The sequence below is a fragment of the Hemitrygon akajei genome, unplaced genomic scaffold (assembly GCF_048418815.1).
Source record: "Hemitrygon akajei unplaced genomic scaffold, sHemAka1.3 Scf000107, whole genome shotgun sequence".
Taxonomy (NCBI): Eukaryota; Metazoa; Chordata; class Chondrichthyes; order Myliobatiformes; family Dasyatidae; genus Hemitrygon; species Hemitrygon akajei.
In genome coordinates, this window is record NW_027331993.1 from 217,183 (window position 1) to 244,778 (window position 27,596).

The window sequence follows — 27,596 nt, forward strand, 5'->3', positions numbered from 1 at the left end:
TCTGAGAGGATGGTTGTCCCGGTGGGTGACGGGGTTGGAGCCCATTGACAGTGAGGAGGGGACAGTATAGGGCTGATTCTCTCAGTCAACAGTTTGGCTGAGGGAACAAATTTAACACAAAATCCATATGTATATATTGTTAATGACACAGAATTGTATGATTTATGTGCGGTGTGTTATCTGAATGTACTTGCCTGTGGTGCTGCTACAGGTCAGTGCTTCTCAGTCCCTTCACCTTCCCGCACTTGCGCACTTGGCAATAACTTCAACAGGAGCTGAGGTTCTCAAAAAATTGTACACTTCAGTTAGGGCTCCCTCCAGTAGTTCCAAAGCAGGAACCCGGCTGTCAAATATTTCCTCGCAATCAAGCCAAGGAATTGGTTTATTAGACTTTTATTTTAATTTTGCACTGCTTATTTAATTAAAGTTACTATAATTCAGTTTTTTGTATCATTACTATGCATTATATTGTACTGCTGCTGTAAAGACAACGAATTTCATGACATTTGCCGGTGCTATTAAACCTGATTCTGTTGTCATGTGGAAGGTGCACCCACCGGTCACGTGATCCGATTTACGGCCGATCTGCTGCTTCCGCGGCACACAAAATGTGTGTGTTGTTGTTTGAATTTCCAGCATCTGCGATTTCCCCGTTGTTTGCTGCTTCCGCGGGTTTGTTTTCGAGGCCCCTCCCCCGGCTCCCATGCCAGAACCGTCACAGTACGCATGCTCCGTCCCGGGATGGGCGGCCCCTCTCCCGCTCCGATGCCGAGATCATCACAATACGCATGCTCCGTCCCGGGATGGGCGGAGTTTTGTTAGTCGTTCGTCGGCGGGATTGGAGCTGGGAGAGGGAGTCGGCGGGACGAGATACCCCTTTCCATTCGGTGAGTATTGACATCAACACGGCTGATGCCCACAGGACCAATAGCCTGATTGGAAAGGCTGGCTCTGCTATAGGAGTCAAACTGGACGCACTGAGCCTACGGATAGTACGGGCAGTTCCAGGCAATGTTTCTCACTCTCTTGGCTGAACAGAGGAGAACTTTTAGTAACAGACGAAGACAACTTGCCTGCCCCAAAGAACGCTATATCAGGTCACTCTTACCCTCGTCCATGACGCTCCATAATGAGCCGGGGAAGTGATGTCAGACTGTTGGAGGTAAATTTTTTTTAGAATTCTTTTTTACTTCTCTTCTAATATCCGTGCACTTGTTATACTACCGTGATAGAGTAATTTCCTTTGGGATGAATAAAGTATCTATTTGGCTATCTTGAGGCCGGTCCCGAGCGAGGAGGTCCGATGCTGGGCAGTGAGTTCCAATAACTTTCTCCATCTGCCAGCCTCGCCCGACTTCCTGGATAGACCCCGTCAGGTTGTGTGAACTCCACGGCGAACCCCCCTGAGGTGAGCCCCTGGTGTTCTGGTCCTGGAAACTGAATGAGGGAGTGGTACCGGGACTACACCCACCTGATGATTTGTACTTGGGGAACTTTAACCTCCATCACCCGGCCCGGTTACGGAACCAAACTTCGCTAGGATTTGCCCGGAGTCGATAATTGCTTTACATAATTCCAGGACAGGGGAAGCGGCCATTCGGCCTGTTCTGTTCTTGCTGATGAGGGAAGTTAAACAGAGTATTCGCACCTTCCGGGACGCTGCTCCACGTCTATGTGCAGATTCCTTGTCGCCCTTTCAGACAAGATCTGTCCGGTTCGGAAATTGCACCATCTCAGATCGCAAGACCCTGCAGCGCATAGTGAGGTCAGCTGAGAAGATCATCGGGGTCTCTCTTCCCGCCATCACTGACATTTCTACCACACGCTGCATCCGCAAAGGAAACAGCATTATGAAGGACCCCATGCACCCCTCATACAATCTCTTCTCCCTCCTGCCGTCTGGGAAAAGGCGCTGAAGCATTCGGGCTCTCACGACCAGACTGTGTAACAGTTTCTTCCCCCAAGCCATCAGACTCCTCAATACCCGGAGCCTGGACTGACACCTTGCCCTATTGTCCTGTTTATTATTTATTGTAATGCCTGCACAGTTTTGTGCACTTTATGTAGTCCTGGGTAGGTCTGTAGTCTTGTGTAATTTTTTCTGTGTTATTTTTATGTAGTTCAGTGAGAGATCTATTGGAAGAAAACCCTAAAACTGGAAGCAACCCACGACTGAAGACAAGGGAACAGCAACAAATTAACCAACCCGAGGACTGAGAGCACCGACTGGAGAGGAACCCTTCTGACTCAGGGTTTCCATTGATTCAGTCAGGAGAAAGTTTGGTGAGTGTCGCAGAAAAGTAGCAAATACACGGACTCGAGCAGCGTCTGCTTTGTAAATCTTTATTGCTTCATGAAATCATGAGTTCCACAGCTCTGCCCGACCAAGAGATTCCAGTCTTATTTATAATACAATCGTACGTGACTAAAAACACTCAAGCACAAAAAGCAGAAGTAAGAGACTTTGGTCTTGGGACCCCTGGTGCCATGGCGCAATCACAGTTTCAGTTTTAGTCTAGCGTTTTTAGGGAACAAAGGGAAATTTAGATTTGCCACATCATTCAGAGATCGTGAAATGCCAAGCTTAGCATTTCATTTCTCGACTGTCAGCAAAACAAGAATTAACCCCTTGGCCCTTGCACGATGACAAGTATATTCTCATTTCCCTCCTTGTTGATCCTTTCAGAACAACACTTTGTCTTTGTCCTGGTCCACATATGGGGGTGTCAGGGAAGGGACGTGCAGGACTGGGGTACACCTCCTCGCCCAGGCTACCTTTCTGAACTACTCGGGGCAACATCGGGACGACCTCGGAGTCTTCCCCCCCCCCCCCGCCAGGGCCCTTTTAATCAGTTGATTACAGCATCATCTTAATGCTCCACATGTGCAGCGCCCTAATGCACGTATCATTCCTGGTAGTATAATCCCATGGGTAATCCAGCTTCCCCAGCCAGAGAATCATTCCTCTATGCTCTCCCACCATTTCGCTCCTGAGCTGAAACCCTTGAACTGCTCTCCTGTCGTCCTTATCTCGCTTAGCTTTTCTTGAATGTGAGGTCAGTTATACTTGCGGAGGCATCGGGGACGTAAGTGCAACTCTCCTTTCCCATTATGGCACAGGCTCCTCCTTTCTCTGTCAGTCATAAGTCTAAGGCCATTCGATTTTGCAGTGTTAGCATTCCGAGGGCAACTACTTCAGTAGTTAAGTCCTTTCGTCAAGTCAAGTCACTTTCTACTGTCACTTTAGCCATAACTGCTGATGCAGTACACGGTAAAAATGAGACAACGTTTTTCAGGACCATGGTGCTACATGAAACAGTACAAAAACTACACTGAACTACGTAAAAACAACACAGAGAAATACACTAGACTGCAGACCTACCCAGGACTTCTTGCAGGAAGTAGAGACGCTGCTGGGCTTTCTTTGCTATGGAGCTGGTGTTGAGGGGCCGCGTGAGATTCTTTACCAAAACCTCTCAGACTCCATTATATCCCGCTTTTGTCTGTTCCAATAGGCATGGGTTTTTACATCTTCATAAATTTTCAGACGAGGTAAGGTAAGGCGAGGTAAGCCAAGTAAAACACCCACTCCAGCCTTTCTCTGCCATCTTACCGGACTGAGTGAGCTTCACCACCCCTTTTCCAACATGTTGGCTTTCTCCTGATAACCAGGGGGAGGCCCGGTTTTCACAAATCCAGTCAGAACTGTTCATGGGTCTAGAGAGAGAGTTCTCAGTCACCATGCTACTCCTTTTGCAGGAGGACTTTCCCAGTTGATAAGGGGCACTTAAAACATAATTACAATAGCACATAGCATCCGCGGGCTCGGGGAGAGGAACAATATTCATTCCGGGTAATAATCAGATCTCATTCCTGGGTGGAGGCCAATTGTCATGGAAAAGTAACAAATACACGGAGTCGAGCAGCGTCTGCTTTGGAAATCTTTATTGCTTTGTGATATCATGGACAGCTCAGACTTCTAAAAGCAGAGTTCCACAGCTCTGCCCGACCAAGAGATTCCAGTCTTATTTATAATACAATCGTACATGACTAAAAACACTCAAGCACAAAAAGCAGAAGTAAGAGACTTTGGTCTTGGGACCCCCCGGTGCCATGGTGCAATCATAGTCTCAGTTTTAGTCTAGCGTTTTCAGGGAAAGAAGGTATATTTAGATTTGCTACATCCTTCAGGATTCATGACAAGGCATCACAGGGGCCCAAGGCAAAGCTTAGCATTTCATTTCTCAACTGGCAGCAAAACAAGAATTAGCCCCTTTGCTCTTGCACGATTTCGAGTGCAGCATATTCTTACTTTTCTCCCACAGTGAGTCTCATTTACTCTAACACTGGTCCTTTAGACATTACGTATCTGCACAAAGGAAGGTGGGGAATAGTTGGAGTGGGACTGAATTTGCCCAGAAGTACCAGCTCTGCCTCTGTCAGTTGCAACCATTCCGGGTCTGGTAATGCGCTGTCCGCAGCCGAGCCACTCGCATCCCCTCGCAGTGCCTGCTCATTTCAGGGTCTTGCATCTTCTGAAGTAGGTTTTGGTCGGTTCTGATGTTTCCTTGCTTGGCTGTGTTACGTCAGCATCGCCACAAAATGCGTTGGCAATTTCCTCCCTTTATGAGAGAGGCCCAGAGTGCCCCGTGCTGTGGAGATGGCAGAAATGTGGGATGGCCATGAACTGCAGCAACCTGTCATTGGTTCCTCTGGCTATTGCAATATTGTATTACAGTATGACACTGTACATACACTCCAGTATATCGTCGTGCAAGCCTCTGCTGAGAACAAACCTTTGAAACAAAATGTCGTAATACCGCATTTCCTTGTCCCAACTAGCAAATGCCAACCGATAATTTAAATGTATATATGCCAGGCCTCATCAAGTAGCGATCTACTCATTAACTTCAGAGACTATGAACTTACGATTAAGCTGAAGAGGGAATTGGAAGAAAGTTATGTTCCTGTTTGACCCTGTACCAAAGGAATGGGTCATACCTTAACTAGAGATGTTCTAATATCCTCGTAGGTAAGTCTACTAGAGCTTGGGCAACAGGAGCTTAAACTCAGTTGGTAGGTGATAGAACCCATTGTGTTTGGTCAGGCGATGGAGCAGTTGATACAAAGGTTTGGAGAGACTGTCGACAGGGCATCGTGTTGTCAGCTGGATGGGCTGAAATGTGTTTACTTCAGTACAGTAAGTATTCGCAACAAGAGTAACCTAGTGCATGATTCGGAACGTGGATGGCACATGTTATCACCATCACACAGACTTGACTGTTACAAGGACAGGATCACTAAAAACACCGGTGGCAGGTAAACTGGACGACACTTGATCGCGAGATGTTCCAGGACTGGAACAGAACGGTCGTGTTTGTACACCAAAGGGGGAGGGGATCATACAGCATGCTCCACCTCAGCTGCTTTTGAAAGGCTCAGCAGTCTTATCTTTGTAGAGCCAGTGACCTGTATCAATGCGTCTGGAATGGTGGGTGTATCCATGTCTCCATAAAACAAAAGATGCACCAGGCCATGATGTCCCACTGGTGCAGCAATTATTGCATTGAAATCTTCGATTTTTTAAAAAATTTTATTTACAAGAGTTTGTGCAGCTGCCAGCGGAATAGCCTAGATATAGGGGGGTTTCCGAAATCAATATGTAGATCATCCAACAAGAGGAGGGCGATGGAAAGTCCTCAGCAATAGGATTAAAGAGAATCCCAAGGCACTGCATACATTCGCCGCAAAAGGAAAACGGGAGCGGGTGGGATTACTCAAAGGTACATGGGGTAATGTACGCATGGATGCGAATGATGTGGGTGAGGTCCTCAATGAGTACTTTAAGTTAGTATTTATCAAGGAGAAAGGTGTGGAGGATGAGATTAGTGCCAAGAGTATTAACATTGAACACGGCCACTCAAATAACATTCAGACACAAATATTCATGTTGTCGGGCAATTCAGAGTAACAGTCCCAGATATTCGATTGTCATGGCCATTCTCATTGTCGTGGCCACATGAGAATCATCCCTCAGGGAGAGGCAATTCTGAATTATACAGTCCACAATTACCATGTGGAGCAAGACAGCTACAGACTTCAAGTCAAGGTTTCCTGACAAGGTGAACAGATGAAACAATCCAAACATTTGTGAGACTGAACGAAAGTAGTCCTGCAACCGGGAGAGGGTGGTTAGCAACTAGCCGAGACTTGCTGGTATGGTTTAATATTACTTCTTTTTCCACATTCCTTTTTTATCTGATCAACATGTCCTGATCCCTTCTACTGGAACATAGCATCATTAACCCTCTAAGTTCCCAAACAAGCATGCTGGGGCATTTCGAAGTAAAGGAGGAAGTCGTGTTGAGTTTCTTAAATAGCATTAAGGTAGATAAGTCCCTAGTGCCTGATGTGATGTACCCCAGGCTATTGAGAGAGACAAGTGAAGAGATTGTTGGCACCTTCACCAACATCTTTGCATCCTGCCCAGCCACAGGCGAGATCCTGGAGGACGGGTGCATAGCTAATGTTGATCGATTGCTTACAAAGTGAACTAGGGATAAACCGTAGACCCGTAAGTCTCATCAGTGGCAGGGAGTTTATTCTGAGAGATGGGATTTATGAACATTTGGAAAATCATGGCCTTATTAGGAAGAGCCAGTTTGCTTTATGCAGGACAAGTCTTGTGTTTATAAACTTTACTGATTTTTTTTGTCGAGGGTGAGGTGATTGCTGAGGGTAGAGTTCTGTATGTCGTCCAGCTGGATTTTTGTCAGGTATTTGACAAGGTCCCTCATGGGAGGAACATCTAGAAGATTAAGACGCTTGGAATCCATGGTGAGTTGGCTATTTGGATTCAGAACCAACAGAGGATGGTGCTCGAAGGGACATATTCGAGGTGTGTGATCTCTACTGGGACCTCTGCAGTTTGTGATCTGTGTAAGTGACGTAGATGAAAACATACACGGTCCGGTTAATAAGTTTGCAGATGATACGAATATTAGTGATGTAGATAGCTTAGATGATTGGTAAAAAATACAGTAGGATCTCCTGTAGATCAATTGCAGTTCTGGCCATAGAAAAGGCAGATGGAGTTTAAACCAGCCAAATGTGAGGCGTTGCACCTTGGTAGGTCAAATATAAAGAGACGGTATGCCGTTAAACGCAAGACCTTTAACGGTGTTGATGAGAAGAATGATCTTGGGATCCAAGTTCATAGCTCCCTCAAAGTAGCTACACAGGTTTATAGGGTGGTTAAGAAGAGAGATGTCATGCTTGCCTTTATTAGTTGAGGCAAATGTGTCAGGAAGATATGTTGCAGCTTTATAAAATTGTAGTGTTGCATATAGTTCTGTTCGCCTCATTATTCGGTTGAGGTATCTTGACGAGGGTGGTTTGGACCCAGGTGCAGGAGCATCCGAGGCTGGAATAGGGACACTGTATCAAGCTGGAATGTAAACTGAGCTAAATCAAAGCTGTACAATATCTTGAGTTAGGCTTACGACTGAGCGCCGAACCTCAGCTCAGGTGCTCCTTAATTCTTGGCGCCCGAAACACGATTGTCAATTAGTAGGACAGTCCTGAACCCTTAAAAGGGCTCCACCAGCTATCCGTACTCCGATCGTCTAAATCACGGAAGCTGGCATGCTTAGGGGTGTCTCTTAGCGATTATAGGAAGGATATACTAGATACAACAGTTCAACCCTCAATGACAGGGGGACACACAGCATAGTACAATAGTCCCTGATTTATTATTTTGTACGATATTATTACAGATTGGTAAATTATTGTGTACATTATTAGTTAATATTATTATTATTGCTGTGTGTTTTTAAATGTTGCTGCTGTAACAAAATACCACACAGGATCAATAAAGTACTAATTATTATTAATATTATGAATGGATTTGGGAAGGGCGCAGTACGGATTTACCAGGCTGTTGTGAGTGTAAGTAATATGAAAGGTTATACAAACTTCGGTTGTTTTCGCTGAAGCAGCAGAGGCCAAGGGGACATCTGATTGAGGTTTCTGTTGTTATGAGAGGCACAGATAGAGTAGTCGGACAGTATCTTCTGAAATGTCTGGTACTAGAAGGCATACAGTTGATACACGAGGCACATTTTTCACAAAGAGTGAGGTTCCTGGGAATGAGCTCCTGTGGTGGTGGTAGAGGCAGATACATTGGGGACTTTTCAGAGATGCTTAGTTAGGCACATGAATGTGAGGGAAATGGGGGATATAGGCATTGTGTAAGCAGAAGGGATTAGGTTAGTGGCCATTTGATTATTAATTTACATGGTTCAGCATGACATTGTGGACTGAAGGGCCTTTTCCTCTGTTGGACTGTCCTACGTTCTATAACATCGTTACGTCTACAATGTTTCAATGTGATGTTCAGTTCAATGCATTGTTTCACTGTACCCAGCTCCAGAACTTCTTTCAGCACTTTTTCCAACTTTTCCAACCCATTCCTCATTTCCATTAGGGATTCCCACATCACTCCCTGGGACTGGGAGCCTTTCCCCATCACCAGGCTGAGGAAGAGTGGGGAACCCTCTGTCGGGGTTCCCTTCTCGTGAGTTCTGTGATTTCTGTAAACAATGAACGTGTTAGATAGATAGATAGATAGATACTTTATTCATCCCCATGGGGAAATTCAACATTTTTTTCCAATGTCCCATACACTTGTTGTAGCAAAAACTCATTACATACAATACTTAACTCAGTAATAATATGATATGCATCTAAATCACTAACTCAAAAAGCATTAATAATAGCTTTAAAAAAGTTCTTAAGTCCTGGCAGTTGAATTGTAAAGCCTAATGGCATTGGGGAGTATTGACCTCTTCATCCTGTCTGAGGAGCATTGCATCGACAGACTGAGTGTAAGAGAATGGAGAAGACAATATCTGCTCAATGATGGGACATCCTAGTGACTTTGAGCACAGGACCAGTCACTGGGAAGCCCCAAAGCTCTAAGTAAGTTTTATTATTGGAGCACATACATGTCACCATCTACAGTCCTGAGATTCCTTTTCCTGCGGGCATACTCAGCCAATCTATGCAATGGTAACTCTAACAGGATCAATGAAAGATCAGGTAGGGTGTAGAAGGCAACAAACTGCAGAAATAAATGAATAGTAATAAGTAATGAGGGCATGAAATAATATGATAAAATGTCTTTAAAATGAGATGATCGGTTGTGGGAATACCAGAAATAGAATGAGTGTAGCTATCCCCTTTTGTTCAAGAGCCTGTTCTTGAACCTGGTGGAGTGAGTCCTGAGGCTCTTGTACCTTCTACCTGATGGCAGCAGTGAGAAAAGATCATGGTCTGGGTGGTGAGGATCTCTGACGATGGATGCTGCTTTTCTATGACAGCGTTTCATGTATATATGCTCAGTGGTTGGGAGGGTTTTACCTGTGATGCCCTGGTCTGAATTCACTGCCTTTTGTGAGATTTTTCATTGAAAGACTTTGGTGTTCCAATACCAGGCCGTGATGCAGCCAGTCAATAGACTATCTTCTACAGATCCTCGAAGATTTTGTTGTCAGACTCCTAAGGAAGTAAAGCAGCTGGTATGCTTCCTTGGCCATTACATTGAACTGCTGGGTCTGGGGCAGGTCCTCTGAAATAGGAACAGCAAGAAATTTAAACTTGCTGGCCCTTTCCCCCCTCTGATCATCTGATGAACACTGGCTCATGGACTTCTGGTTTCCCTCTCCTGAAGTCTACAATCAGTTCCTTGGGCTTGCTGGCATTGACTGAGAGGTTGTTACTATGACAGTACTGTACAGCCAAGTTTTCAATCTCCCGTCTGTATGCTGATCCATTACCCCCTTTGATTTGGCCCCTTAGAGACCAAGTTAGGGAACTGGAGCTGCAGCTCAATGACCTTGAGCTTGTTAGGGAGAGTCAGGAGGAGATAGACAGGAGCAATAAGCAGGTAGTCACCCCAGGGCAACAGGAAACTTAAGTCCGAGACCATCAGGAGAGGGAAGGGAGGGCGTCAGGTAATTGAGAGCACCGTGGCTGTCCCCCTTAACAATAAGTATTCCATTTTGAGTGCTGTTGGTGTGGGGGGCAAACAGCCTACCTCCGTCGCTCCAAGCAGAAAAAGCCAAGTACACTCAACCTATTCTCATAAGGTACGCCCTCTGATCCAGGAAATATCCTTGTAAATCTCCTCTGCACTCGCTCTACAGTATCCACATCCTTCCTGTAGTGAGGTGAATGGAATTGAACATAGTACTGTAAGTGTGATCTGGCCAAGGTCCTGTATAGCTGTAACTAACCTCACGGCTCTTGAACTCCATCCCACAGTTGATGAATGCCAACATGCGTTACGCCTTCTTAATGACACTATCAACCTGCGCAGCTGCTTTGAGTGTCCAATGGACTCGGACCCCAAGATCCCTCTGATCTTCCAAGAGTCTTACCATTAATATTATACTCTGTCTTCAAATTTGACCAACCATAATGGACCGCCACACTTATCTGGGTTAATGCCCATCTGCAGTTCAGTTCTGCATCCTATAGATGCCCCATTGTAACCTCTGACAACCACCAGACTATCCAAGTTTGTCATCAGCAAACTTACTAACCTACCCTTCTAATTCTTCATCCAGGTAATTTATAAAAATCACAAAGAGTAGGGGTCCCAGAACAGGTCCCTGTGGAACACCACTGGTCACCGACATCCATGCAAAATATGACCCGTCTACAACCGCACTTTTCATTCTGTGGGCAAGCCAATTCTGGATCCACAAAGCAAGGTCCCCTTGGACCCCATGCCTCCTTACTTACTGAAGGAGCCTTGCATGGGGAACCGTATCAAATGCCTTGCTGAAATCCATATACACTACATCAACTGCCGTACCTTCATCAATGTGTTTTGTTACATCCTCAAAGAATTCGATCAGGCTCGTAAGGCACGACCTGCCCTTGACAAAGCCATGCTGACTATCCCTAATCAAATTATGTCTCTCCAAATGCTCATAAAAATCCTGCCTCTCAATATCTTCTCCAACAGCTTTCCCAACACTAAAGTCAGACTCACCGATCTATGATTTCCTGGGTTATCTCTACTCCCTTTCTTGTAACAACATTTGCAACCCTCCAATCCTCCAGTACTTCTCCTGTCCCTATTGATGATGCAAAGATCATCGCAAGCAGCTCAGCAATCTCTCTCCCCCCCCCCCCCACTGTAGCCTGGGGTACATCCCGGTGACTTATCTAACTTAATGCTTTTCAAAAGCTCTAGCACATCCTCTTTCTTAATGTCTATATACACAAGCGTTTCAGTCCACTGTAAGTCATCCCCACATTTCCAAGGTCTTTTTCCCTGATGAATACTGAAGCAAAGTATTCATTAAGTACCCCTGCTACCTCCTCCAACTCTGAACACGTTTCCACTATCACACCTGTTTGGTCCCATTCTCACATGGTTCACCCTCTTCCTCTTCACATACTTGTAGAATACCTTGGGGTTTTCCTTAATCCTGCTCACCAAGGCCTTCTCATGGCCCCTTCTGGCTCTCCTAATTCCATTCTTAAGCTCCTTCCTAGCAATTTTCTAGAGCTCTAACAGTACTTAATATACTGAACCTTTCATAGGCGTTTCTTTTCTTAACTGGATTTACTATATACTTTGTACACCATGGGTCTTTAACTCTACCATCCTTTTCTAGCCTCAATGGAACGTACCTGTGCACAACACCATGCAAACGTTCCTTGAACATTTCCCACATTTCTGACATGCATTTCCCTGAGAACATCTGCTCCCAATTTATGCTCCCACGTTCCTACCTAATAGTATCATATTTCCCCCGCTCCAATTAAATGTTTTCTCGAATTTTCTGCTCCTATTGCTCTCCAGTGCTATGGTGAAGGAGAAAAGAGTTGTGCTCACCGCCTCCAAAACAGTCTGATACCTGACCAGGCTTATTTCCCAACACCAGAACAGGTACAGCCTCTCCTCTAGTTGGCTTATCTACGGGTTTTGTCAGAAAACTTTCCTGAACACACCTAGCAAACTCCACCCCATCTAAACCCCTTGCACAAAGGAGATACCAATCAATATTAGGAGAGTTAAAATCCCCCATCACAACAACCCTATTATCATTGCACCATTCCCAGAATCTGCCTCTCTACCTACTCCTCGGATAGGGAGGCAGATTCCCTGTTACTATTGGGTGTCTATAAGAAACACCCAGTAGTGTTATTGCCCCTTTCCTGTTTCTGACTTGTTGCGGTTTTCCTTAAACTTTAAATGACTCATGCCTTTTAGTTTACAAAAACCTACAAAAGTACTGGGTACCTGTGGTGATGGTAAAATAATGAATTATCCAGGTGCACTATTCCATATGAAAATAATTTAACCTACCCCTTGGGAGGAGTTCACAGTGTGGGCAAATATCGCAATCCAAAAAAACTGATGCGAGTGGATATTTGTGGGACTCTATTGTCACTGAGTTAACAACCGATTTCTCAATTGACCACAGACTGAACAAGAGTTGTGGAAGAGTCAAGGAAGATAATAAACATTGGAGCAGAAGTAGGCCATTCAGCCCATCGAGTCTGCTCCGCCATCATTCATGGGCTGATCTAATTCTTCCAGTCATCTCCATTCCCCTGCCTTCTCCAAATACCCTCTGATGCCCTGGCTAATCAAGAACCTATCTATCTCTGCCTGAAATACACCCAATGACTTGGCCTCCACAGCCGCTCGTGACAACAAATTCCACAGACTTGCCTCCCTCTGACTGAAGTGATTTCTCCACGTCTCTGTTCTAAATGGATATCCTTCAGTCCTGAAGTCGTGTCCTATTGTCCAAGACTCCCTTACCATGGGAGATGACTTTGCCATATCTAATCTGTTACTGTGAGATTGCCCCTCATTCTCCTAATCTCCAGGGAATACAGCTTGAGCTGCCAGATGTTCCTCATATGGTAACCCTTTCATTCCTGGAATCATTCTCGTGAAGTTTCTCTGAACCCTCTCCAATTAAAGTATATCCTTTCTATAATAAGGTGCCCAGAACTGCACACAATACTCCAAGTGTGGTCTCACGAGTGCCTTATAGAACCTCAACATCACATCCCTGCTCTTAAATTCTATACCTCTAGAAATGAATGCCAACATTACATTCACCTTCTTCCCAACTCAACCTGGAGGTTAACCTTTAGGGTATCCTATACAAGGACTCCTAAGTCCCTTTACATCTCTGTATTTTGAATTCTTTCCCCATCTAAGTAATAGTCTGCTTGTTTATTTCTTCCACCAAAGTGCATGAACATACAGTTTCCCACATTGCATTTCATTTGCCACTTCTTCAACCATTTCCTTAGACTATTAAGTCTCTCTGCAGGCTCTCTGGCTCCTCAACACTACCCGCCCTTCCACCTATCTTTGAATCATCAGCAAATTTAACCACAAATCCATTAATCTCATAGTCCAAATCATTAATATACATCGTAAAAAGCAGCGGTCCCGACACCGACCCCTGTGGGACTCCACTGGTAACCGGAAGCCAGCCAGAATAGGATCCCTTTATTCCCACTCTCTGTTTTCTGCCGACCAGCCAATGCTCCACCCATGCTAGTAACTCCTCTGTAATTCTATGGGCTCTTATCTTGCTAAGCAGCCTCATGTGCAGCACCTTGTCAAAGGCCTTCTGAAAATCCAAGTACACAACATCTACTCCAAGTCCTTTGTCTACTCTGCTTGTAATTTCCTCAAAAAATTGCAGTACCTTAGTCAGGCAGGATTTTCCTTTCAGAAAACCATGCCGGCTTTGGCCTGTCTTGTCATGTGCCTCCAGGTACTCCATAATCTCATTCCTTAACAATCGATTCCAACAACTTCCCAACCACTAATGTCAGGCTAACAGGTCTATAGTTTCTCTTCTGCCGGCTCCCACCCTTCTTAAATAGTGGAGTGACATTTTCAATTTTCCAGTCATCCGATACAATGCCAGAATCTATCAATTCTTGAACAATCATTGTTAATGCCTCTGCAGTCTCTCCAGCTACTTCCTCAGAATCCAAAGGTGCATTCCATCAGGTTCAGGAGATTTATCCACCCTCAGACCATTAAGCTTCCTGAGCACCTTCTCAGTCGTAATGTTCACTTCCCTGACACTCTGGAATGTCCGGTATACTGCAGATGTCTTCCACTGTGAAGACTGATGCAAAATATACATTCAGTTCCTCTGCCATCACTGCATTTCTCATTACAATATCTCCAGCGTCATTTTCTATTGGTCCTATATCTATTCTCAGCTCTCTTTTACCCTTTAAGTACTTAAAAAAGCTTTTAGTATCTTCTTTGATATTAGTCGCCAGCTTCCTTTCATAATTCATCTTTTCCTTCCTAGTCACACCTTCTTAGTTTCCTTCTGCAAGTTTTTAAGATCTTCCCAATCCTCTATCTGCCCCCTAGCTTTGACTTCCTTGTAAGCCCTCTCTTTTGCTTTTACTTTGGCTCTGACTTCACTTGTCACTCAAGGTTCTGTCCTCCTTCCATTCAAAATGTTCTTCTTATTTGGAATTAATCTGTCTTACACTTCCCTCATTTTTTGCAGAAACTCCAGCCATTGCTGCTCTGCCGTCCTTCCTGCTAGTGACCCTTTCCACTCGACCTTGGCCAGTTCCTCTCTCATGCAATTGTAATTTCCTTTATTCCACTGAAAAACCGACACATTGGAATTTAGTTTCTCCTTCTCAGATTTCAAAGTGAACTCGATCATATTGTGATCACTGTTCCCTAAGGGTTCCTTAACCTTTCCTATCACCTCCGGATCATGGCACAACACCCAATCCAGCACAGCTGATCCCCTAGTGGGCTCAACAACAAGCTGTTCTAAAAAGCCATCCTTTAGACATCCTACAAATTCTCTCTCTTGAGGTCCGGTACTGATCTGGTTTTCCCAATCCACTTTCACGTTAAAATCACCAATGATTATCAAGACATTGCCCTTCTGTCTCGCCTTTTCTATCTCCTGTTGTAATTTGTAGTCCACATCCCGGCTGCTGTTTGGAGGCCTGTATACAGCAGCCATTAGGGTCCTTTTACCCTTGCCATTTCTTAATTCAACCCATGGAGACTCTACACCTTCCAATCCCATGTCAACCCTTTCTAATGATTTAATATTATTTCTTATACACAGGGCCACGCCACCTCCTCTGCCTACTAACCTATCTTTCTGATACACCGTATATCCTTGGACGATCAGCTCCCAATGGCAGTCACCCTTCAGCCAAGTTTCAGAAATGGCATCAACATCACACTTGCCCTCCATAACAGCTCTATAAAACCTGCCTGCTAGGATATAGGACTTCTTTTGGTTCAGGTATAACCCATCCTACTTGTACAGGTCGTACCCGCCCCCACCCCCCCCCCCCCCCCAGGAGAGGCCCCAATTATCCAGGAACCCGAAGCCCTGCCCCTTACACTAGTCTCTCAGTCACACATGAATATGCCTGAACACGCACTCGTTAGCACGTGGCACAGGCAGCAATCTTAAAACTACTACTGTGGTGGTCCTGCTTTTCAGCTTCCTACCCAACTCCCTGAATTCTCTCTTCGGGACCTCCTCCTTTTTACTACCTATGTCATTGGTACCGATGTGTATCACGCCTCCTGGCTGCTCATCCTCATTCTGCACCTGATCAGAAACATCCCATACCCTGCACCTGATCAGAAACATCCCATACCCTGCACCTGATCAGAAACATCCCATACTCTGCACCTGATCAGAAACATCCCATACCCTGCACCTGATCAGAAACATCCCATACCCTGCACCTGATCAGAAACATCCCATACCCTGCACCTGGGATGCTGCACACCACGTGGGTATCTCTTTCAGGCTGACAGAATCTCCTGTGCGTTCCCCTACCGCATTCCTCATCTCCTTCTCTCCCTTCTGCACCACGGAACCGGGCTCAGCGCCAGAGAACCGATCGCCGTGGTGTCCTCAGTCAGGTCACCCCCCCTCAACAGCATCCAAATCAAGATGGCAATTACTGAGGGGGGTGGCCACAGGGGTGTTCTCTACTATCTGAGCTCTTCCCATCCCCTCCCTGACAGTCACCTGGTGGGTAGAGGAGGCAAAGTTGCTTGCTGCCGCTTACACGTGGGGGGGGGGGAGCTGAGGAGGACTTTGGGGTTTTTGCGTTTAACTCTCGTTCATCCTTTGGGGCACTTCTCTGTTCTCGGGGACGTTTGTGAAGAAAAAGCATTTCAGGATATATATTGTATATTCTCTGACATTAAGTTGGACTGTTGGACCATTGATCAGACACCCAGAGCAAAGTACTAACCCTACAGACACGCTCTCTATTCCTCAGGAAAAGCTGATAAAGCAAATGAAATATTGGATGACTCACACTCTTGGGATAAGTTTTGGAATTGGGGATCAAATGTTTAAATACATCAGTGGGTGAGGATCATCTTAGAAGGTGGAAGACTGAAGTTTGTGCAAAAGGTAGAGAGGATGATAGTTTTGTAATTCAGTAAAGACAACTGCCAGAATAAAGAATGTGTGATTTTACTAAGTAAATGCTACATTTAAATTGATAAAACTTCAGTGCCGCACAGCTTCTGCAGGTTCATGGCAGTCCTATGAGTAGTTCACTGAAAGAGAGGTTAATAGTTCTAAGATAAATATCTTTGGCTCAAGAGGAGGGAGACATTGGCTAGAAAGAACCACAGTCTACAAATCAGCGAATTGGAATGAATCACAGCAGTGGAAGGAGACAATCCAGTTGCCTTTGTTCTTGCCATGTGATTGAAGGAGATGGGGGCTGCCATTTTGTGAAGCTGCCCTGCATCCTTCATTTTGTGAGCTGAAATTGCTTGGCTAAGTTCATGTTTTAAAGTCGACACAGTGAAGCTCCAGGTAATCTGCTAAACTAGAGATCTATCTCGGATAAGCTGTGTGTTGTGTACAATGACAGGTTTGCAAAAACGAATTTCTTCTGGTTGGACTGCTTTGAACCAGTCAGAGTCAAAGAGAGCAAAGAGCCATAAGTTATTCGATGTCACTTGCAGAAGGAGAACAAGAAGTAGATGGTGACTTGAATCAGAGCCAATAAGATGGTGTAAAAGGTTAGTCTGATGACCCATAGCTAACAGCACTGAACGCAACATTTCAACTGGTAGGAAATGAATATAAAAGTAGATGCTTCAGGTGCATTGGCAGCAACAACTCTTTAACTGCTAGAGACCAATCATGCTAATATGAGGATCTCACCGATATATGGAGATGGGATTGGGTGCATGAGGTACGTCTCATCAGCGTAGACTCTTTTCCTGGGTAATAACCTCTGTCTTCGTGGAGGTTCAGCGAATCCTTGTGGATTTGCACACAGGTAATAAATTTGTGAACCCACGTATTCTTTAGTTAAGACAAGAAAAGTATTTCCTGGTTGTTCCAGTTTTTCACTGATTGGGATGACCAAAGGGTATTCACGAAGATTACGATGCATGGAGTCCCTGACGAATTGGCTGTTCAGATTCAGAACTGGCTCGCGCATAGAAGAAAGGGGGTAGTGGTTGAAGGGACTTATTTGAGTCTGGAGGTCTGTGATTAGTAAGTTTCTGCCGGGATCTACGTTGGGACCCCTGCTGTTTGTGATGTGCACAAATGCCCTGGATGAAAATGTAGACGGGTGGGTCAGTAAATTTGCGGATAATACCAAGATTGGTGGAGTCGTGGATAGTGTAGAACACTGGAAAATAGTACAGCACGATATAGATTAGTGGAAGACGTGGGCTGAGAAATGGAATTTAACAAAGATGAATGCCAGATAGTGCATCACAGTAGGGTAACTGAGACAGTATGCTGTTAAGGGTGAAATCGTGAACAGTGTTGCTGAGCAGAGAGATCTTGGGATCCAAGTTCATAACTCCTTGGAAGTGTCTACGCAGGTCAATACGGCTGGTTAAGAAGGCTTATGGAATGCTTGCTTTTATTCGTCAAGAGATTATGATGTAAAGTTATAAAACTCTGGTTCGGCCACATCTGCAGTATTGCGTACAATTCTGGTCACCTACTATAGGAAGGATGTTGAGGCTTTGCAGAAAGGATTTACCTGGTTTAGAGGGCATGTGCTATCACAGGACACTGGATCAACTTGGGTTGTTTTCTCTGGAGTGTTGGAGGCTGAGGGGAGATCAGATAGAGGTTTACAAGATTATCAGAGGCATAGATAGAGTGGACAGAGGGCATCTGATTTCCCAGGGTTGAAATGTCAGAGGGCTTGCATTGAAGTGAGGAGGCTAGTGCCAAGGGGAAGTAAGGGTTAAGTGCTGGATGCCTGGGATATGCTGCCTTGTACGGTGGTAGAAGCAAATGCAATAGAGGATTTTAAGACAGGTTTGGATAGGCTCATGGATATAAGGAAGATGGGCGGATATGAACATGGTGTAGGTAGGAGGGATGAGCGTTTCTGTGCTTTTATTTGCTTTTTAGCTGGCTCCAAAGAACACTGTGGGCCGAGTAGACTGTTTCTGTGCTGTACAATTCTGTGTTGCCGTGTTCCATGATTTTGACGCTCACGTGGGTGGAAAGGCTACTTCTGGAAGTGGTGTTTGATGCAGAGGGCCGCCTGCCAGTAGTGCTGCTTTTCCACGACCTTTGCACCTGTTATCCTTGGTGGCAGAGACAGTGGCTGTAAGACAAAGGTGCTCAGTCTTTTCCATGCCCTGGATTGCAACCGTTAACCGATGGCCCATGGACCCAGGTTTGCTGGAGGATATGTAACTTTGTGCCACGGTTTAGGCTGAGTCTCTTGCACCATTTATTAAGATCACAAATGCTGGCACTTGGCCTTGCCGTGACCTGATGGCTCTTTCCCTTGATTGCACCAAGTTTCCAGTGTCTGGCCATCTCTGCTCTGAATGTGTTTCGGCTTCCTGTCTGAAACAATCCGGCCTGGAGTCACGACTGGGAAGAATTTGTTAAAATTAATCCCTTTTTCTCAAACTGACCTTCATTACTGCAGATGCCTCAGGAGGGAAAAATATCCTTGTAACATCCACATTCAGTTTGCCTTGATGTATTTTGGGCTAATGATTTAAACAAGGATGTACCAGCATTGAAAGCAGTCCAAGAGGGATGTACCAAGCTTTGTCCTATAATGACCAGCTGAAGAAAAAAAAAGATTTGTGTCTTAAGCAGTTTGGGGAAATCAGAGATGAACATGGATATCGAATATATATACGCACCCAGTTGAAAATCTCTGCCAAGTACACTGCCGCTCCCCTACCCACCTGACACAGCTCGAGCAATGTCACAAGGAGGAATGGGCAAATCATGCTCCATCGCATTGTACATAGCCAACAGAGGCTTATGCAAAAGACAACTAACTGTAATAGCTGAAAGAGGTGTTTCACCTAAGTGCAGAGCAAAGGGGAATGGACGCTTTTGAACTGCTAACGTTTCAGTTTTTGAATATTTAATGTCTCATGCTTTACAATTTCTCTGTTTTTTTTTGGTGCTCTACTGTTTTAAAACAAAATAGTTGTTCATGCACAAGTAAAAACTCTCAGTTAAATTGATCAAATGGTAGGGTTGGGGCTGAATACTTTTTCAAGGCTCTCTATAGTCAAATCCGGTTAAGTGGGCCATCGATTAATCACGGCAGCTGCGTTTTCTTTGGTGACACATTACTTAAGGAACAAATCAAGAAAGTAACTGGAACTTGTTCGTTTATTTGGGGCACTATTCCACTTAATTGGGACAGAAGACTGTTGTCAAACAGATTCTAACTAGCGTCGGTCGCCTGTCTCATTGCTCCTTAACCTGGATTTGCATTTTGCAGATAGCGAAGCAACTGAAATGGGAGGAATATGCTCATGCTACAAAACTCAGTCTGAACAGTTGCCAGATAGGGAAGCTGATCACGCCACAACAGCAAGTGACAGTGAACAAAGACACCAAGAGCCTCCCGACAGAGATGATGTCTCTGAACCATCTAGACCCCTTAAACATGAATCAGGTTAGTCGATTGCAAGTGGTTGTAAGTTATACATTTAGTACCTTGTCAAATGTTAATTAAGAACTCTGACTACGAGGGTGATTGATAAGTTCGTGGCCTAGGGTCCATTTTCTCAGACAGTGAGTTCTTCCAGCGTTGTGTACGTATCCTTTTGATCCACAGCATCTGCAGTTGTATTTTTGTGTTCAGTTATCTGAAACAGAAATACCACAAAAGTTATTAACTTCAAACTTTCTGCATGGTCACTCAAAGAGTTGTACTGCATGTGCATGTAACGAGCTGTATAACTCATCTCCTTCTACCTCAGGCCACAAACTTATCAATCACCATTCGTAATTCTGCAATTACCCTGCAATTTTTGAGAAGATAAAATAATGTGTGGACACGTTAACCACAAGCAGGCATGTTTGATGAACAAGATGAGCGGGAGCCACTGGACATATCACACAATGTGCTCCTCCCTCCGTTCCCTCGTTCATACGAGATGGCGCCACCAAATATACGCATGTGCGGAATTACCCTCGTAGCTCAAACACCCTTGGGATGTGGGAGACCAGAAACACCTGTGGTCACCAGTGTAACGTAGACAGAGGTGGGGTCTGAACGCAGGTCACTGGGGCTGTACAACATCATGCTAGCTGATGTGCTACCATGCCGCCCTGTTCTTGCGCCCTACACTATTTTCCCCATAACTCAAGTCCAGGTAGCAGCATTGTAAATTTCCTCTGCCCTCTTTCAATTGTATTGACAACTGGCTCACACACTGCTCCAAGTTAGGCCTCACCACTTCAAAATGACGCACCAACTTCTGCTCTCAATACGTTGATCGATGTGCGAAAAGCTATGTTTACTGTCTACCTGTGACGCCACTCTCAAAAGGAAAACGAACTGGGCAGCTCAAACTGAGAGTGAAAGCAAGAAAAAGGAAAAACTTTCTGAGCAAATCCAACATTTCGAGAGCCATAATTCAAAGCATATGAAAATATTGAATAAAAGGTCGCCAAGTTTCCCCAAATTTAAAGGATGTATCAAATGTCCAGCTTCTTATTTTCTCTAAACTTGAACAGGACATAATGGAACTAAGCCAATAAAGAACAGTAGGTGGATTAGGATCCTTCCATTTAAGTAAAATGGCTCTCCTCGCCAATAAAGTTGAAAAGGCTATCATCCGCTGAGTGGAAACAGGAATAAATCCTGCTTCCGATGGAATAATCCCAAAAATTGCTGGAAGTAAATTTGATTGTAGGTCCAGATTCAAGACTTTTGATAAAGTTTTAAAGACATCTTTCCAAAATTCATTCACCTTTATGCAAGACCAAAACACGTGAGTTAAAGTGGCCACCTCAGTATTACATCCATCATAAATAGGATTGATATTGGGAAAAATACAGGCTAATTGATCCTTTGACATATGTGCCCCATGCACTACCTTGAACTGTATGAATGAATAACGGGCACAAATAGATGAAGTATTTACCAAATGAAAAATTTTACTCCATTGATTATCCGAAAGTAACTCTTGAAATTCCAGTTCCTGAGCACCTTTAATGTTATCGTTAGATCTCATTCATAAATTCAATAACCATTTATAAATTGTAGCTATCAATCCTTTTTGAAGTGGTTTAACCTGAAAAGGGGTGTCTATCATATTAGGTGGATAAGCAGAGGGGTAATTTGGAATCAAAGTATGTAAAGATTGCTAATTTGTAAACATCTAAAAAAAAGTGTGCATTAGATAAATATTTACCTGTTAACTGAGTGAAAGACATTAAACCATCCCCTATAAACAAATCTGAAATAATCGGCTGCATTAAAATCCATTTGTCATTTCACAGTGGATCTTGCACCCTGTCCAGGCCGGTTGTGTCCTCCCCAGTGAGTGGCAAGTGGAATTGCAGGCACTCTCCCAGCTGTGGTGCAATTATCATTGTGTGAAGTGTTTGACAGAATTGGGGCAGTGCATGACCCCGAGAGGGTGGGGTCACGAGGGATGGGATGGTCGGTGGCACGGTGAAGGTAGGGTGCCCAGAATAAGACCCGGGGAGAGTGTGGCGCCTGTGAGTGTAACGTTACACCAAGCGTGTAGGGTGGGGTCCTGGGAGATGCGATTACTGATGTACCCTGGGAAGTCCAACAGAAGGTGGTTGAAAGGGACCATGAGTACAGGACAGGTCGGGGCAGACCTCTCTCGGCTTGTCACACTGGGCAGAAACTGTTCCTCAGGCAGGTCCGAACGTAAATCTCTCGCAGTTCTCGGGTATTCGTCGCAAGATACCTGGTGATAGCCATTTTGGGAACCCAATCACGGGGCAATTTACAATGACCAATTAAACCAGCCAGGGGTACGTCTTTGGACTGGGAAGGAACCGGAGGAAACCCATGCCCACACGGGTAGAAAAGTACACATTTGCTCACAGAGGACACCGTAACTGGGCTCCAAGCTGCTACGCCCTGAGCAGCAATGGTGTCGCGCTACTGCGGGGTCCACGATGTTGCTCCTTTGTTTGAGGAAGGCTCTAAAAGTAATCTGAGACATTATAGGATGGTGGCGGTGACATCAGTTATTGAAAGGTATTCTAAGCATTGGAATTTTGATAGAAATGGATTGATTCACGATGGACAACGTGACTGTGTGGTGGTGTGTCCGTTCTATCCAATTTTATCGAGTTGTTCGAGGAAGAACCAGGAAAGTTGATGAAAGAAAGGCACCGAAAGTTTTCCACTTGGATTTTGGCAAGGCCTTTTTTCATCTCACGGGAGATGAGCCAAGAAGGTTCAGCCAATTGGCATTCAAAATGGATTAGACGCTGGATGCGTGGGAGGAGCCAGATAGTGATAGTAGATGGCTAGTTATGACTGGAGGCCTGTACCTAGTGGTGTACTGCCAGGATTGCTGCTGGGTCCGTCGTTGTTTGTTGTCTATATACATAGTCTGGAGGATAATGTGGTAAACTGGATTAACAGGTTTGCGGATGACACTGAGAAGAAGGCTTTCAAAGCTTACGGCGGGACCTGGACCAGTTGAAAACTGAGGAAAGTGAAATGCAGAGAAGTGTGAGGTGTTGCACTTTGGGATACCAGGCCGGGTTCGGACCTGCACAGTAAACACAGGAGGGCACTGTGGAGTGCGGTCGAACAGAATGATCTGGGAACACAGACACATGATTCTTTACAAGTGGCATCACAGGTAGACGGGATCGTAAAGGGAGCTTTTGGCACCTTGGCCTTCAAAAAGCGAAGTATTGTGTTACAGGTGTTCGGATGTTGTGTTGAGGTTGTATTAGGTGAGGCCCATTTTGGAATATAATGCACATTTCTGGTCACCTACCTATGAAAAATACATCAAAAATATTGAAAGAGTGCAGAAAAAGGAATACAAGGATGTTGCTGGGACGTGGGGACCTGATTTATAGGGAAGGGTTGAATAGGTTAGGACTTTATTCCCTGGAGTGAAAGGGAATGAGGGGAGATTTGATGGTGCATGTGCAATTATTAGTATAGGTAGACTAAATGCACGCAGGAACTTTGCACTTTGGTTGGGTGAGACTAGCGGTGGAGATTGTGAGTTAAGGATGAAAAGTGAAACGTTAAAGGGGATCAAGAAGGGGATCTTTTTCACTCACTGGGTGGCAAGAGCGCGACACTGGCTGCCTACGGAAATGGTGGATGTGGGTATGGTTTCAACATTGAAGAGAAATCTGGGTAAGGGCTATGAATGGGGAGGACATGGAGGGCTATGTTCCGGGAGCAGGTCGCTACGTCGTGGCAGATTACCGGAGGGGAAGAATCCCCTGGGGACTCTGTTGTGCACTAATGTACTGACTGGAAAGAGCAGCTTCCCAGGAAATTGACCCAGGGAAGAGGAGGTCACCCAGAGAGGAGTGATGTTGATATGCAAGTCACAGTAAAAGGAGACAAATCGTGATTTGGAATTAGTGTCGTGTTCTCCAGGGCACAGCTGAAAATGGAGATAGCCATAGACTGCAACAGCACAGAAGCAGGCTTGTTGACCTATCTACTCCCTACCGCAATCTATGAGTGTCGTGATTACTTGAAATGACCAGGAGACGCAGACAATTCTTCGAGAAGTTTAAACCTTTATTTGCAAACAAAGGCTGAGGCAATCAATGAACTTGTCACCGAAAGCCCGCCGAGCTCCGGTGTACAGCATTCTTTATAGTAATTTCTTATCTCAGTTACATGTCGGTTTTATCAACATACCCAAGCAGGATCTGTGAGCTTAGGTTTTTGTGGATGAGGAAGCAATGAATGGAACAATCTTTCCATCCTTCAGTGCTCGATATTCATCTGGGCTTTGTCTGAGAGAAGTGTCTGCTTCCAAAAGTTTTGGGAGGGAGAGACCCTGAACACGAATTGGATGGTTTTGGTTTCTTTTCAAATGAACGACCTCTTTGTCAAATTGTTGCTCTGGTGGCTACTCATTGTAACTCTATTTCCCATTCCCAGTCTGACATGGCTGTCCACAGCCTCCTCCACTGACAGGATGAGACTCCCTCGGGGTGGAGGAGCAACATTGCAGAGAAAATAACATATGAAATAGGAGCAGGAGCTGTCCATCTGGCCCGTCGAGCCTGTTCTGCCATTCATTAAGACCATTGCTGATCTTCACCTACCTGCCTTATCCCCATAATCCTTAATTCCCTTACATTGCAAAAAACTCTCCAGCTTCTCAGTACCCTGGGATGCATTCCATCAGGATCAGGGGCCACAAGTTTGCTCAGCACCACCTCTTTAGAGATAGCTATTGTATTGAGGTCCACACTTCCCATTGCATCCATAACATCTCACCTTGGCATGTTAGGCATGTCCTCCACCATGAAGAATGACACAAAAATAGTCATTCAGAATTTCTATCATTTCCTCATTACCCACTGTCAATTCCCCCTTCTCGTCCTCCAAGGGACCTACATTCACTTTTTCCATACTTTTCCGATTTAGATAAATATGAGAATTTTTACTATCCTTTTTATATTTTCTGCTAGTTTATTTTCATCATCTAGCTTCCCATTCTTATTTGCTTGCTCAGTGGTTCTTCGTTGCTTTTTGAAGTTTTCCCAGTCTTCCAGTTTTCCACTTGGAGACTTGCACACACTTTTAGTTTGATGCCTTATTTTGCAGCCTTGGTTTTCCCAGGCTGGATCTCCCCACCCTTGCTCTCTTGGTTTTTAACTGGCATATACTTTTGTTGAGCACCGTGAAAAATATCTTTGAAAATCTTCCACTGGGTCAGAAGGGCCTACTCCACGCTGTGTCTCAATAAAATCAATCAATAAACCTGACGTCATTGTTATTGATTTCTCCAAATTCTGGTAGTTTGTGCTCCCTTGCACTTCTCTCTTTTTCTGTTCCCATTCTGGCTCCCATCTTCGCCCTTCTCCTCTACTCAACTGGTCCCACTCCTGCATCTATTTAATCCATGGTCTCTTCATTGTCTCAGTGGATTTCTCCTTCTTCAGCCCTTTAGCTTTAATACATATACCTCTCAGCTTCTCGCATCATCTCACTCGCTCACTCAGACATCTTTCACTCGCCTGGCTTCACCTGTGAACTGCCAGCTTGTACTCTCCCCACCTTCTTATTCTGCCTCTTGTGTACCTAACTTCCAGTCCTGCTGAAGTGATTTGGCCCAGAACATTAACTCTTTATTCCCCTCCACAGATGCTGCCTGAGCTGCCAAGTTCCTCTAGCACAGGGGTGGGCAAACTTTTTGACTTGTGGGCCACAAAGGGTTCTAAAATTTGACAGGGGGGCTTGACCAGGAGCAGATGGACGGAGTGTTTTGGTAATACACCTCATAAGAGAAAATAAAATATCATGGGATATGTAGAAAACATGTGCTTTAATTTCAATTGAAAATGAACAAATGCATTACAACGAAATATCTGTCTTTGAATTCCCATGGTGTTTAGCTGTTTATTGAAATGACTTTTAAAACACTGAAAATTAAATGAATAAAATACAGCTTTTTTAAATAGTAACAGTTATTATTTTAAAGCACTGAAAATTCTGTTATCCTTCAAGATATTATCATCATCACTCTCCTCCTGACTGTCTTTATTTCAAAAACGGTAGGAGATGCAGGTCTACTTGTCCTGCTCCTTCTTATTCAATTGTCCCCTGTGCCAAAACTCAACAACGACCAGTGTCACTGACAGAACAGTGACAGCGCACCAGTATGCGGAGCGCGTTATTTGATCTGGAGCGCATTTTTTATTTTGAGAACGTACGTGCACCTGCGCACTACTCATGTCCATCACTTAACAGAAATGACATGTAACATGTAAGGCTTATTGAAAAAAGTATTTTCAAATGCATTTTTTACATAGCACAACGAAGAAACTTATTTTTAATTTCAGTGGGAACAGTGTTGTTGGTCTCCCTTTTTAGCCAGCGCATCAAAGTCTGGATTTAGTTTTGTTGTGGCGATTCTCAGGATGGATCTGAGGTGTTAACAAGGTTTATTAATATAATTTCATCAAGTTCTGCGGGCCGGATTAAAAAGCTTAACGGGCCGCATATGGCCCGCGGACAGTAGTTTGCCCATGCCTGCTCTAGCATTTTTTTCTCTGTTGCTCTGGGTTTCCAGCATCTACAGAATCTCCTGTCTTTATGAATAATTGTCCGTGTTGTGTTGTGTTGCTTAATGTCTGACAATCTTTCATGTCTCCGTTACTTTGTCCCAGGCCTGGAGAGTCCCACAGTGAAACAGTCTGAAGGAAATTCTACTGGAGAACTGAAACTGCCCTCTGTCCCAGCAGGAGACGGATCCACAGGTACCAAGACTCATGTCTCTCTGTGTTCCTTCAGTCTCTCTCACTCTGTGGGGTTGAACCTCCCATGGACCAGTTCACCTACTAGATGTACAGTGCATTGTGGGCAGGGGTGTGAATGATGTTAGGTTCAGAGAGAGTGGGGTGGGAGAAATGTGCAGAGAGGGGTGGAGTGACTGAGAGTGACACAGGAGAGAGTGATGGAGGTGAGGACGGAGAACGGTCACAGAAGAAGGAAGGATTGGCTGTGCGGACAGACGTGGTGACTGATGAGGCATCAAAGTGGGATTGGAGTAATTCAGCATGTGGCCAGAATGAACTTTGTGAAAACACATGGGAGAGAGCTGGAGTGAGGTGGGATGCTGGAGTTGGAGTAATGTAGTGAGTGACGACTGTATGGAGAGTTGAGTAGAGTGATGCTCGTACTAGGGAGAAGGAAGGGGAGAACAACAAGAGAGTGATGCAGACAGTGAATGCTGAGGGGGCAGGTGCGAGGAGACAGATTTGAGAGACAATTTTTCCCTCCTTTAGTACTCAATATTCATCTGGGCTTTGTCTGAGGGAAATGTCTGGTTCTAAAAGTTTTGGGAGGCAGAGACCCTAAACACAAGTTGGATGGTTTTGGTTTCTTTTCAAATGAACAACCTCTTTGTCAAATTGTTGCTCTGGGGGCTACTCATTGTAACTCTATTTCCCATTCCCATTCTGACATGACTGTCCACAGCCTCCTCCACTGACAGGATGAGACTCCCTCTGGTTGGAGGAGCAACACTGCAGAGAAAATAAGAACATATGAAA

The 27,596-nt window shown here is 44.7% G+C and overlaps 1 protein-coding gene across 1 annotated transcript in view; it reads left to right on the forward strand.

Annotated features, from left to right (window-relative positions):
- Positions 1-836: 836 nt before the first annotated feature.
- The window catches only part of LOC140723280 (NACHT, LRR and PYD domains-containing protein 3-like), a 44,289-nt gene continuing 17,529 nt past the window's right edge, over positions 837-27,596 (forward strand). Inside the window, exons 1-4 of the mRNA XM_073037885.1 lie at positions 837-1,162; positions 2,121-2,283; positions 19,831-20,007; positions 26,712-26,801. Of these exons, the coding sequence (XP_072893986.1) occupies positions 19,848-20,007; positions 26,712-26,801 (250 nt within the window). The 5' untranslated portion in view covers positions 837-1,162; positions 2,121-2,283; positions 19,831-19,847. The remainder of the gene's footprint in view (positions 1,163-2,120; positions 2,284-19,830; positions 20,008-26,711; positions 26,802-27,596) is intronic.